General features: G+C 44.0%; 1 protein-coding gene across 3 annotated transcripts in view; it reads left to right on the forward strand.

Moving 5' to 3' along the window:
* EVC (EvC ciliary complex subunit 1) overlaps positions 1-13,748 on the forward strand; it is a 92,728-nt gene that overhangs the window by 18,733 nt on the left and 60,247 nt on the right. For all 3 annotated transcript variants that reach the window (XM_030920472.1, XM_030920482.1, XM_030920484.1), the window contains exons 6-7: positions 7,324-7,422; positions 11,096-11,233. In XM_030920472.1, the coding sequence (XP_030776332.1) occupies positions 7,324-7,422; positions 11,096-11,233 (237 nt within the window). The remainder of the gene's footprint in view (positions 1-7,323; positions 7,423-11,095; positions 11,234-13,748) is intronic.

The raw sequence follows: 13,748 nt of genomic DNA on the forward strand, positions 1-13,748 counted from the left end.
GGTGGCTCACGACTGTAATCTCAGGCTTTGGGAGGCTGAGGTGGGAGGATTGCTTAAGCCCAGGAATTTGAGACCAGCCTGGGCAACATGGCAAAACCCTATCTCTACCAAAAACACAAACAAACAAACACTTAGCCTGCTTCAGTGGTGCATGCCTATAGTCCCAACTACTCAGGAGGCTGAGGTGAGAGGAATACTTGAGTCCAGGAGATGGAGGCTGCAGTGAACTGTGATCACACCACTGCACTCTGACCTGGGTGACACAGCGAGATCCTGTCTCAAAAAACAAAAACAGAACAAGAATAGCACACTGGGGATGTGCCTGAAAGAAACTTGGGCTCTGTGTGAGCGGGACTGACGGGCCTCATAAACGGGTGCCAATGTTTGAAATCGTAAATATGCTAGAATTCAAGAAATAGAGCATGGCCCTTCATCCCCTCTACCCCCAGCCCCATGGAGGTCCCTGGATGGGGGCCACCAGGCAGCCTGTGTCTGCAGCCTGCCTCAGTGAGCTATACCCGGCCCTGGCTGTTTTCTCCAAGGCTCCATGCTCCCTGGGAGGACCAGTTGTTTCTGGGCTCAGAGCCTGTCCAGTTGGCGAGCAGAGTAGTCCTGGCCAGCCTCGCCCCACAGCCAGCGAGTGCCCACAGGGAGCACCCTGCAGTCCTGGAGGGAACGTTCACCATCACTCACCATCCAGCACAGGGGCACGGCCTCTGCACACTGACAGGCACGATGTCAGACACCAGGGGCGGCCTCTGCCTTTGTGGAGCCCACTCTCCGGGGCAGTGGGGAGGGCAGTAAACAGAGGTCACAAAATAAACAGTGGCAGGCAGCATGACAAAGGCCTGTGACAAAGCACCATGTGAGTGTGAAGGGGGCACCTGTGGGAGTGTAGAGCTGGGGAGATGGTCAGGCTTCCCTGCAGGGAGTCTCATGGGCGGAAACCCAGGGAAGTTCCAGGAACACTGGATTAAGGGAGAGAGACCTGGGCTCTAGTCCACCCTTTGACAACTAGGAGCTGTGTGACTTTGGGTAAGTTGCTTCACCTCTCTGGGCCACTTTAGGAAAGGCTTAAAGAAAACCTCCTTTCAATTATTGCTATATGGAGTTACTGGGAAGTCAAGCTCTCCCACTTTGAGAGGGTTCTGTGGGTAGAACTCTGGGCTCCATGTCACAGCTGTGTGACTGGCATGGTCATAGCAGCGATTATTCTGCATGTACACTCTGGTAGGCTCAGTGCTGTAAATCTTCTTTAAAGGTTTACGTGCCACTTCACTAACAAGGAACCTGAGGCTCAGAGAGGTTAAGTCACTTGCCCAAGGTCACACAGCTGGTGATGGCAGAATCAGACCTGGACAAGGTCTGAGTGCAAGGCCCCTGCATGCCCAGGTGTAGCCCTGCACCCTGCACGTCAAAGGTGCTCAGGAGAAATGTGTTGCACGTGTGATTGGCACCGCCCTGAGAGAGCTGCTTCCCAGCACAGTCCTTCCTGCTGTGAGGAGCACAACTCTGTTGTCGAGTGCTGGGACTGTAAGAACCTGAGGAGCCGCTGGGAGCTGTGCTGCCTGGAGACCTAAAGCTCTATATCCCTGGGAGAGATAAGCTGGGGTTCAGAAGTTATTCAGACCACATGAGGCCCTCATGCGTCCCAGAAGCTTGGAGCTCCCTGGCTGGCCCTGAGGAGGAAGAAACTGGCTCTGGGTTCGTCCAAGAGGCAGGAGAAGCTGGAGTGTAACCTCTATAAAAAGATTGGCCAGGATGAGAACAGATGGGGGGCACCAGCACTAGGGGGTTCTCATGGTGCTGGAATATTACTTTGATTGTGGCTGCGCTTATGTGAATCTATACATGGGGTAAAATTGCATAGAACTACATAGACACACATGCACACACGTAAATGTGCATAAAGATGGATGAAAACTGAATAAGGCCTGTAGACAGCGGTATTCAACCAATGGCAGTTTCCCAGTTTTGATACTGCACCGTGGTGACATCAGAACCACTCCTGGGGGAGGAGCACATGGCACTTGGTGCAGACACACCTGGCGTTATTGCATTTCACTTAATTGTGCTTCAGAGATGCTGCATATATATATTTTTTTTTTTTTTTTTTTTTTTTTTTTTTTTTTTACAAATTGAAGGTTTTTGGCAACTCTGCATCCAGCAGGTCTATTGGCTCCATTTTTCCAACAGCACATGCTCACTTCATGTCTTTGTGTGACATTTTGTAATTCTTGCAATATTTCAGACTTTTTCATGATTATTGTATGTGTTATGGTGATCTGTGATCAGTGACCTTTGACGTTATGATTGTAATTGTTTGGGGACACCACAAACTGCATCTGTATGAGACAACGAACTTAATTAATAAATGTTCTGTGTGTTCTGACTGCTCTACCAACTGGCCATTCCCTCTCCTTGGGCCTCCCTATTCCCTGAGACACATTAATATTGAAATTAGGCCAGTTAGTAATGCTGCAATGGCCTCTAGGTGTTTGAGTGAAAGAGAGTTGCATGTCTCTCACTTTTAAGTCAAAAGTTAGAAATTATGAAGCATAGTGAGGAAGGTAGCTCAAAAGCTGAGATAGGCTGAGAGCCGGGCTTCTTATACCGCACAGCCGAGTTGTGAATGCAAAGAAAAAGTTCTTGAAAGAAATTGAAAGTGCTGCTCCAGTGAACGCACAAGTGATAAGGAAGCAAAACAGCCTTATTGCTGATATGGAGGAAGTCTGAGTGGTCTGCATAGAAGATCAAACCAGACACAAAATCCCTTTAAGCCAAAGCCTAATCCAGAGCAAGACCCTAACCCTTCAATTCTGTGAAAGCTGACAGAGGTGAGGAAGCTGCAGAAGAAAAATTTGAAGCTAGCAGAGCATGAGGTTTAAAGAAAGAAGCTGTCTCCAGAACAAATAAAAGTACAAGATGAAGCAGCAGCAAGTGCTGATGGAGAAGCTTCAGCAAGTTACCCAGAAGATCTAGCAAAGATCATTGAGGAAGGTGGCTGCCCTAAATAACAGATTTTTAATGTGTTTGGAATAGTACAAGGTGGTCATGGAAGAAGATGCCATCTAAGACTTTCATAGCTAAAGAGGAAAAGTCAGTACCTGGCTTCAAAGCTTCAAAGAACAGGCTGACGCTCTTGTTAGGGGCTAATTCAGGAGATGACTTTAAGTTGAAGCCAGTGTTCATGCACCACTCTGAAAACACTAGGGCCCTTAAGGGTTATGCTAAGTCTACTCTGCCTGTGCTCTATAAATGGGGCAACAAAGCCTGGATCACAACACAGTTGTTTATAGCATGATTTAAGCCTACTGTTGACACCTACTGCCCAGAGAACAAAATTCTCTTCAAAATGTTACTGGTCATTTTCAAAACCCCTGGCCACCCAAGAGCGCTGATGAAGATGTACAAGGAAGTTAACGTCATTTTCATGCCTGCTAACAACATTCATTCTGAGCCCATTGATCAAAGAGTCATTTCAACTTTCAAGTCTTATTATTTAAGAAATACATTTCTTAAGGCTGTAACTGCCATAGACATTGATTCCTCTGAAGGATTTGAACAGTGGAAATTGAAAACCTTCTGGAAAGGATTCACCATTCTAGATACCATTGAGAATATTCATGATTCATAGGAGGAGGTCAAAATATCAACATGAACAAGAGTTTGGAAGAGGTTGATTTCTATCCTCGTGAATGACTTTGAGGGGATTCAAGACTTCAGTGGAGGAAGTCATTGCAAATGTGGAAATAGCAAGAAAACTAGGATTAGAAGTGGAGCCTGAAGATGGGACTGAGCTGCTGCAATCTCATGTTGAAACATGAATGGATGAGGAGCTGCTTCTGATTGATGAGCAACAAAAGTGAGGTTTCTAGAGAAGGAATCTGCTTCTGGTGAAGATGCTGTGAACGTTGTTGACATGACAATGGATTTAGCATATTATATAAACTTATTTGGTAAAGCAGCTGCAGGGTTTGAGAGGATTGACTCCAAGTTTTGAAGTTCTACTGTGGGCAAATTGCTATTGAATAGCGTGGCATGCTGCAGAGAAATCTTTTGTGAAAGGAAGAGTCAGATGATGTGGCCAACTTCAGAGCTGTCTTATTTTAAGAAACTGCCTCAGCCACCCTAACCTTCACCCACCCTAACCTTCAGCAACCACTACCCTCATAAGTCAGCAGTCATCAACATTGAGACAAGACCCTCCACCAGCTAAAAGATTACAACTTTTTTTTTTTTTTTTTGAGACGGAGACCTCAGCTCACTGCAACCTCTGCCTCCTGGGTTCAAGTGATTCTGCCGTCTCAGCAGCTGGCACTACAGGCCTGCACCACCACACCCAGCCAATTTTTGCATTTTTAGTAGAGACGGGGTTTCACCATGTTAGCCAGCATGGGTCTCAATCTCTTGACCTCGTGATCTGCCTGCCTCCACCTCCCAAAGTCCTGGGATTATAGGTGTGAGCCACCGCACCCAGCCCAACAACTTTTTTTTAATAATCATCTTAGGCTCAGATGATCATTAGCATTTTTTAGGAAGAAGGTATTTTTAAAATTAAGGTATGTACATTTTTTAGACGTACTGCCATTGTACACTTAGGCTACAGTATAGTGTAAACATAGCTTTTGTATGCACTGGAAAACCCAAAAATGTGTCTGACTTGCTTTATTGTGATATTCACCTTACTGAGGTGGCCTGAAATCAACCCTACAATATCTCCATGGTATGCTTGTATTATTTTTGTACCTTCTTTTGAGTCCATAACTATCTCAGAGTTGGCACTATGGAAAGGGAGAGGATGAGGGCTGTAAACATTACTGATTCATTTGGGGTCAGGAAGAAAGTAGATTCGAAACTAACATCTTGCAAAAATAATGTTGTTGTATCTTATACCATATCAATCTTCAGTGGGTAGAAAGCCACTTTCTTCTTAGAGCTCATTGTCATTGGCAAATACAATGAAGGTTGGTGGGCAGAGTTCTGGGTTCGAATCTCAGCTCTATCGCGTGTGGCTGTGTGGCAGGAGGCAAGTGGCCCCTGCAAGTTGCTGGGCATTTTCTCATCTGCAAAATGGGGAAGAGGGTACCAACCTCCCCGCATGCCATGGAGATCAAGTGATAGTATATATAATACATATATTAGGCTGGCACAGAAGAGTGATTAACAAGCCTTAACCCATTAAAAGAAGGATCAAAAACTGTGGCCCTTGAGCCAAATCTGGCCATGCCCCTTCTTTTCCATATTGCCTGTGTGGCTGTGTGGCATATGCCTCAACTGCAGAACTGAGTAGTTGCAAAAGAGGTCGTATGACCTGCAAAGCCAAAAAAAATTTGCTGTGTCACCCCTTACTGAAAAAGTGTGCTAAACCCTACATTTAAAAATGCCTTACCAGGGTGGGTGCAGTGGCTCATGCCTGTAATCCCAGCACTTTGGGAGGCGGAGGCAGGCAGGTTGCATGAGCTCAGGAGTTTGAGACCAGCCCGGGCAACACGGAGAAACCCTGTCTCAAAAAAAGAAGAAGAAAAAAAAAAAAGCCTTACCGTTTCATAACAGAAAAAGAAAATGCCTTACCATACAATTATATCTAAGTGACCTTTGACAAAGAGGCAAAAGGACTTCAATGGAGGAATGATGAGCTTTTCAATAAATGGTACTGGAGTAATTGGACATCCATAAACAATAAAAATGACAAAAGAAGCTCAACCTAAACTTCATACCTAATACAAAATTTAGCTCAAAAGGGATCACATACTTAAATGTAAACAATAAACTATAAATCTTTTAGGAAAAATATTGCCGGGCATGGTTGATTCACGCCTATAATTCTAGCACTTTGGGAGGCCGAGGTGGGTGGATCACTTGAGGTCAGGAGTTCAAGACCAGCCTGGCCAATGTGGTGAAACCCCACATCTACTAAAAATACAGAAATTAGCCGGGTGTGGTGTCACATGCTTGTAATCCCAGCTACTCGGGAAGCTGAGGTGGGAGAATCGCTTGAACCCAGGAGGTGAAGATTGCAGTGAGCCAAGATTGCACCACTGCACTCCAGCCTGGGCGACAGAGTGCTACTCCATCTCAAAAAAAAAAAAAAAAAAAAAGGAAAAAATGTAAGAGAAAATCTCCAGGATTTAGACCTAGCCAAAGAGTTTTTAGACTTGACACCAAAAGCATGACACACAAAAGGAAAAATTAACTGGAACTCATTAAAATTTAAAACTTTCACTTTGCAAAAGACCTCGTTAAGAAGATGAGAAGACAAGCTACAGAGTGAGAGGAAAGGTTTGCAAAACAGATGTCCACCAAAGGACTAGTACCTAGACCAGATAAGGAAATTTCCAAACTCAACTGAAGACAGGAAACAATCCAGTTAGAAAATGGGAAGGACATGAACAGATACTTGACCAAAAAGGATATATAGATGGTAAGTAAACGCATTAAAAAGGTGTTCAATGTCATTAAGCCAGTATGAAAATCCAAGTTGAACTCACAATAAGATATCACTACACACTCGTCAAAATGGCTAAAATAAAAAATAATGACAACACCAAATTCTGGCAAAGATGTGGAGAAACTGGATCACTCATACATTGCTGATGGAAATATAAAATGGTACCTGCAGCCATACTGGAAAACATTTTGGCAATTTCTTACCAAACTTAAATTGTAATTACCAGAAGACCCAGCAATTGCACTTGTGGGCATTTAGCTCAGAGAAATGAAGACTTACATTTACACAAATGTTCACAGCAGCATTGTTCATAATAGCCCCAAACTGGAAATAATCCAGATGTCTTAACAAGGGTGAATAGATCAAGAAATTGTGGATACAGCCCCCTCTTTACTTTCCTGAGTATCCCCACTTATGGGAGGGTCCTTCCTGGTTTAAAGGACATCTCCATCCATTGAAACAGGAGACTGACATGGATAACTTTGTATTTCCAGTTCCATACAACTATCCCCCTGATTCTTCCTTCAAAGAAGCAAACCCTCCTTTACTTTTTATATTTGCTTTACACATGGAAATGGGGATGTGGAGGGCCTTGCACAGAGTAAGCACCTAATATTTGTTGAATACATGCATGAGGAAGAAATGAAGCTTTTTTAGGAAGCTTTATGAAAATGTAATCCATTATGGGCCATTGTCATAATTTATAATCTGAGATCCTTTCCTTCAGCAAAAAATATGTGTGAAGAGAGGGTGAAAGAGAAGAAAAGAAGGAGAGAGGCAGCAAGGGAGGGAGGAAGATACAATAGAAAGCAAAAGACAAAAATACCATTGGTTAAACTTTTCTTTTGTTATCTTTCCTTTCTTGGCAATAGATGTTTATTCAGATTTTTAAAATGTGCCTCCTTGACCTTCTTCCTAAAAAGAAGTCAGATGATGAATTATACCAGAAGATCCTTTCAAAACAGGAAAATGTAAGTCTTCAACCCATGTTTCAAGGTAACATAAAAATAGTTTATTATAATATATACAACTTATGACACAAAAGTATTTTTCTTTCATGTATAAAATAGCTTGTTACAATATATACTTTTTAACACAGTATAGTGAAATATAAAAGTATGTATACAAATATTTTAAAATGTGTATTAAAATTTGGAATACTATTTACAGCGAAGAGAAGAATATTGGTCATATCTACTACTCAAAGACGGTCACTGTTAATTTTTTTTCTGCACAAGTTTGGGATATTTTTAAAGACATAATTTGTTTATTGGTTATAGCTATGTATACTACTTTGTATTCTATTCTCAGTCTTTTATGGAAAGTTTATTTTGTTTCATGCGCAGCAAAGAATCAGGGCTTGGAGTCAGATTGATTGAGGTTGGTATCCCGGTTTTATCTTTTACAAGCTCTCGGAATCCTAGTTTCTTTTTTGTGCAATGAGATAATTTCTGTTCTGCGAGAGTGCAGAAAGGATAAGAGAGATGTGTATGATGCACCAAAGCAATGTCATAGTTAGACTGTGAATATGTGAAGGCTGCTATCATCCTCATTATCACAACCACCACCAAAAGCATCATTATCTTATCACCACCATTTTTATTTTGTACCACCATCATCACCACTACTACTATCACAGTTCTCTTTTTCATCATGTCATTGTTGTCATCACCATCACCACCATCATCTTTGCTATTGTCACCACTGACATCATCATTCTGTCTTTTCCACCATCATCATCATCCTCATGACCACTATCTTCACCAACACCATCACCATCCTCATGTCCTCATTACCATCATCGTGAGCATCATTTTTATCATTGTTGTAATCATTGGCATTCTCATTACTGCCATCACCACCATCATTGTCTTCATTACCACCATAATCATTATTCTTGTCCTCATTGCCATCACCACTACCAATGTTGCAGGGCAGGCAAGCTCCAGAATAGGTTGTAGCCTAGGAGGGTACTTGACTTCACTTAGGAAGTCTTTTAGTGGATGGTGCCACTCCTTGTGGAGCAGGACCAACCTATAGGTAGTGTGTCCAGAGTTGGTAACATATGGGTGCTTGGCAACTGTATTTATACTCTTGTAAACCCACTTTCAATTACGTGCAAATTAAGGGGCAGTTCAGCGCAAATTGAGAGACAGGTTATTTAGAACTTTCTAAAAAGGGGATAGTAACTTCTGGGTTGTTGCCATGGAAAGGGGTGGTAACTTTTGGGTTGTTGACATGCCATTTGTAATCTGTGGTTGTGCTGGTGGGAGTGTCTTATGCTAATGCGCAATGAGAGCAGCAAGGGATCACTTTCATCACCATCCACTGGTTCCTGCTGGTTTCTTCACTTTATCCTGTCTGGACCAGATCCCGTTTTGATCAGCAGAGTTGTGATCAGAAAACAAGTCCTGCCAGTCTCCTATCTCACCTTATCCTCACCATCATTGTCATCATTATTCTCATTACTACTATCACCAGCCTCTTCTTCATCATCCCCTGCCATCATTTTCATTATCATCATCATTGTTATTGTCATCATTCTCATTACCGCCATCATCATCACATCATTGTCATGATAGTCTTCATCAGCACCACCATCATCACCATCTTTATTTATTTTTTTTTGGGACGGAGTCTCGCTCTGTCGCCCAGGCTGGAGTGCAGTGGCCGGATCTCAGCTCACTGCAAGCTCCGCCTCCCGGGTTTACGCCATTCTCCTGCCTCAGCCTCCCAAGTAGCTGGGACTACAGGCGCCCGCCACCTCGCCCGGCTAGTTTTTTGTATTTTTTAGTGGAGATGGGGTTTCACCATGTTAGCCAGGATGGTCTCGATCTCCTGAGCTCGTGATCCGCCCGTCTCGGCCTCCCAAAGTGCTGGGATTACAGGCTTGAGCCACTGCGCCCGGCCCATCATCACCATCTTTATCAGCACCACCATCATCACTGTCTTTATCATCTTTACTGCTACCTCTACCTTCACCTTCCTTAGAGTCCTCATCATCATCATCATCATTGTTCTTGTTCCCACCACCGTGAGACCTGGGGGTTTGGGAAGGGATGCTGCTTCTTTACTCCACTGGATTCCATGAGGAAGGGTGACTCACTGCATCCCAGGAAGGAGGAAGGACATCATTGTCTTCACTGTCATCCTCAGTACCACCACCATGGTCATGCTCCTCAGGCAGTGCACATGGGTCTTGACATACATTATTTCATTTAATAGTTATGACAACCCTGTGAGTGGCCATTATTATTTTTGTTTTACAGCTGAAGAAACTGAGACTCCATGAGTTCAAATGACTTTCCAATGGCAAAAATGATAATGATGATGATGACATTTATAATTGTATTAGGAATAATGAAACAATACTGTCTGTTATAATGGAAAGAATAAGAGCCCTGAAGTCTGCAGACCTCAGATGAAATTCCATCTCTACCGGTTAAACAAGGCTGTTTGAACTTAAGCAAGCACGTTAATTATCATAGTGGCTACTATTTGTCTAGCCAAGTGATTTAAATGCATAATTTCATTTAACACGTGCAGTAACCTTAAAACTTTCAGAAGAGGACAAGGAGTGCCCAAAATTTGGAAGAGTAAGGACAAGCCTAGCGCTGCCCCTTCCTGCCTGGGCATCTTTGGACAAACTATCTTACCTTCCATAAACTATCTTTCTCACCTGGAAATGGGTCATAATTTCTCTTTTGCAGAGATGCTGTGAGGATTAGAAAACACATATGGCCTCAGCTTGGGTCTTCTATAGTAGTTTATATCGATGTTATTTTTCCTAGTGTACCTGGACCCATTCCACACTGTTGGCTATGTGACAATGAACATAGAGAAAATAGAACTGTCTCCCACACTCTATATTGGGGTTTGTAGGACTCTATACTTAGGACTCACCTTTTCCTTCCTGAGTTCAGAATCATTTGAGAGAGTCAGCAAGACAGATATAGAAATGTAGCTTTATTACTGATTAGAGGCCAGCTTGGAGGACGTGGTTTCAATGCACAGCTCTCATGGCTTCCTAATACTGAATCCCAGATTTCACTCAATTGCCTAGCTAGTAATGGGCAATGCTGGGCCACCTCAGACTTCCCCACACAGAAACAAGGCCTTGGCTACCCAGTTCACTCTAGGCTGAGATCACACTAGAGCAGTGGCCTCCCCTGATTGGCCCATCACAAACAGGAAGAGGCTGGGCAAGCTTCCGGCTTTTAAACCAACCAATCAAATACACACCGCTTCCTGCCCTGGGGTGTCATTCTTCCCCAGGAAAACCAGAAGAGGAGCAAAGAAACATTCCTTCCCAACCCACTGGATGTCATGAAATTTTCCAGGACTTCATAATGATTGAAAGATTCTATTTTATTGATTTTGAAAGTATGGTATAATTTTTTTTTTTTTGAGGGAGGATATAGAAGAAAATAATTCATTATTCTTGAGGCTCTATGTTTAATGAGAAAATGAGTTTGTTGCTAATAGGTTTATTATCAAACCTCATGTACAACAACCCCCAGAGCATTTAACTTGTTTAAAAATATTTTGTGAAATGTGAAAAATAAAAGCATTTATTTTTCTAGAATTTAAGACACACTAAACTTTTTCTTTGTTTATTTGGTTTTTTTTCTTCTTGTTCTTCAGGATTTGGAGGATCTAGAAAAGGGACTTCAGGTCAAACTGTCAAACACAGAAATGTCGGGGGCTGGTGACTCTGAGTACATCACTCTGGCTGATGTAGAAAAGAAGGAGAGAGAATACTCTGAACAGCTAATCGATAATGTGCGTGCCGGACTTTCTTTCCTGTACACAAATTTTGGTTTCTAAAACAGTTAAATTGGCTAAATTAGAGAGATGATCGTTAGAAGTGTGCCTAATACTTGAATTCCCCTATCGCATTCTGCCCTAGAGGCAGGATCCAGTTTCTGATGCTAAGTGATAGGGAAGAAGTAATTAAGCAGCAACAATTCACAAAGGGAGATTTATTTTTTATATCATGAATTATCCTCATTTAAATTTCAGATTGGTCTTTTTGTCATTCAAAGCAAAGATTGCTATAACCCTTGCTGTCATCACTGCCCTTTGGAATAGAGTAGAAGAAAGCTGCTAGGCATCGCTCGTGAAAGCATGTTTTAAATTCCAGACAGAATGGCTTCCCTGAAACATCTTTTTCTTTTCTTCTGGGTTCTACCACCCCCTGTTCATATACTATGTATTAAACAAACATGTCCTTGGCACTCGCTCTTCACCAGGGATTGTGCTCGGCACTGGGGACTCAAAACCATTTAGACATGGCCCTGCCTGAGAGAGGCCAGGAGAGATGAACAGGTGAGCAGATGAGGGCTTCACAGGGTGACATGTCTTGTAATAGAAGGAAGCACAGGAGAAGGCCCAAGGCAGGCACAGTGGAGGGAAGAGTTCGTTTTACCCCAGACTTAGGAAAGCCTCCATGGAAGAAGGGGCCATGGAGAGGCTGGCTGGGAGAAGTGTGGGTGCTGGCCAGTGATGAGGCAGAGACAGGAGCTAAAGAGGGCTGAGAGCAAGTTTGAGGTAAGGTAAAGCCAGAGGGATCTGGCCAGAGGGCTTCTGTCTTATGCCAGCGAGGTGGGAGTCACTGAAGCTTTGAAGCAGGGGGTAGCTGGGTTCAGCTTCTCCTTTAGAAGGGCTGCCCAGGCACTGAGTGGAGGGTGGTGAAGAGCTACTGGGCTAGTCCAGCAGGAACTTTATTAAAGCAACTGTAATAGGACGGAGAGGTGAGGAAACGTGTGAGAGAAGCTGTGGTGGTCTACCAAGGGGCGGCAGGTGGGGAGGAGGAGGGGGTCCAGGGTCAGTGCTGCTAAAATAAGGGCCCCAGAGCAAGAAGCTCATGGGAGGGAGGGAGCTAGTGCTCCTCTCCTCTGAATAGGTCCAGTGTTGAGAGGAGAGGCTTGGAGATGGCGGGTCTCCATGAGAGCCCAGGTTAGAGGACCTGGAGGGCTAGAAAGTTTTTAGAACTGTGGACCAGGATACTGGTCCCATGGTCCACAGAACCCCCACTGCTGTGTGCAGCATCTTGTCCATGTCTGCCTTTCTCAGGGAGAGGGTTCGAAGTTTTCATAAGATTCTCCGAAGTATTGATGACCTCCAAAAATGGTGATCTCTGGCCTAGAAATGTGTGTAAAATGGGAAGAGAAAAGAGCTTGGTGTCAAATCTTGAATCCTGCCCATATTTAAGGAGGAGGGGATGAGAAGAATTGGGACAAGAAAGCAAAGGAGGAATTGGATGGGCTTTGCAGAAGCAGGAGAGTCAGGTCACAGACGCCAAGAGAATCAGGCAGAGCAGGGTGTGCAGAGTTGGCGTAAGCAGTTGGTGTAAGCAGAGCAGGGTGTGCAGAGTTGGCGGTGTGACAGTCTGCAGTCTCATGTCAGGTGGGAGGCATGTCATTTGATGGCTCCAAGGGGAAGAGCAAGGTTAGAACATGAGGGTGCCAGGCAGGTTTGAGGTCCCTCTTGGCAGGGATGGGAGGAGGAGCTGACCAGCAGCATGTGTGGGGTTTACTGGGAGGCAATGGGGCCCTGAGATGGGAAACTGCATTGATGGGGGGTGTTCATCTGGGTGCAGGCTTCCTCCTGGCAGAGCCAGACCAACGCAGCAGTTGAGGCTGACAGAGTTTCATGACCTTGAGTCACAGCAACAAGATCAGCATGGGTTTCTGGTGCCACTAACCCCTGCCCCCTCCCATGCCTGGTCCAGCCAGATGTGTCCATTTCAGCCTCTGAGAGGCTGAGCTGAGATGGAGGCAACCCCAGCCGTGGAGTTAAATGGGACTGAGCCAAATCCTGGTTTTCATTGGCTCCATGACCTCTGACAAGTGACCTGACTCCCCTGAGCCTGTTCCTGCATTTCCGGATAGATACTTTATCATGATATCAAATGTGTGAAGCACAGAGCCTGGTGAACAGCCTGTGGGCCATGAGGGAAAGTTGTTCAGATTCCTAGTGTCATTGTCCTTAGAGCTCTGACTGGCTGTGATGATGCGATTAGACCTCCTGCATTCTAAGCCACTTGGGAATTCCCAGCTCTGCTCCTGATAAAATGAGGGGGAGGGAAGATTTTAAAGCCAAATGTTTTCATGGTCAGCATCATCTCTGCCATATTAAGCTTTTGTACTTTTAGGACAAAAACTAATATTTAAACATCAGTTTGTGCGTTTACTTCCAGGAAGTATTTAATCCCTTTTAAAATTCCCAAAGCTTCTATGAGCACATTGTCACATTTCGTCTGCCCCTAGGTAGCTATAATGACCCGTGCAAGAGT

This window comes from Rhinopithecus roxellana, chromosome 2 (assembly GCF_007565055.1).
Source record: "Rhinopithecus roxellana isolate Shanxi Qingling chromosome 2, ASM756505v1, whole genome shotgun sequence".
Classification (NCBI taxonomy): Eukaryota; Metazoa; Chordata; class Mammalia; order Primates; family Cercopithecidae; genus Rhinopithecus; species Rhinopithecus roxellana.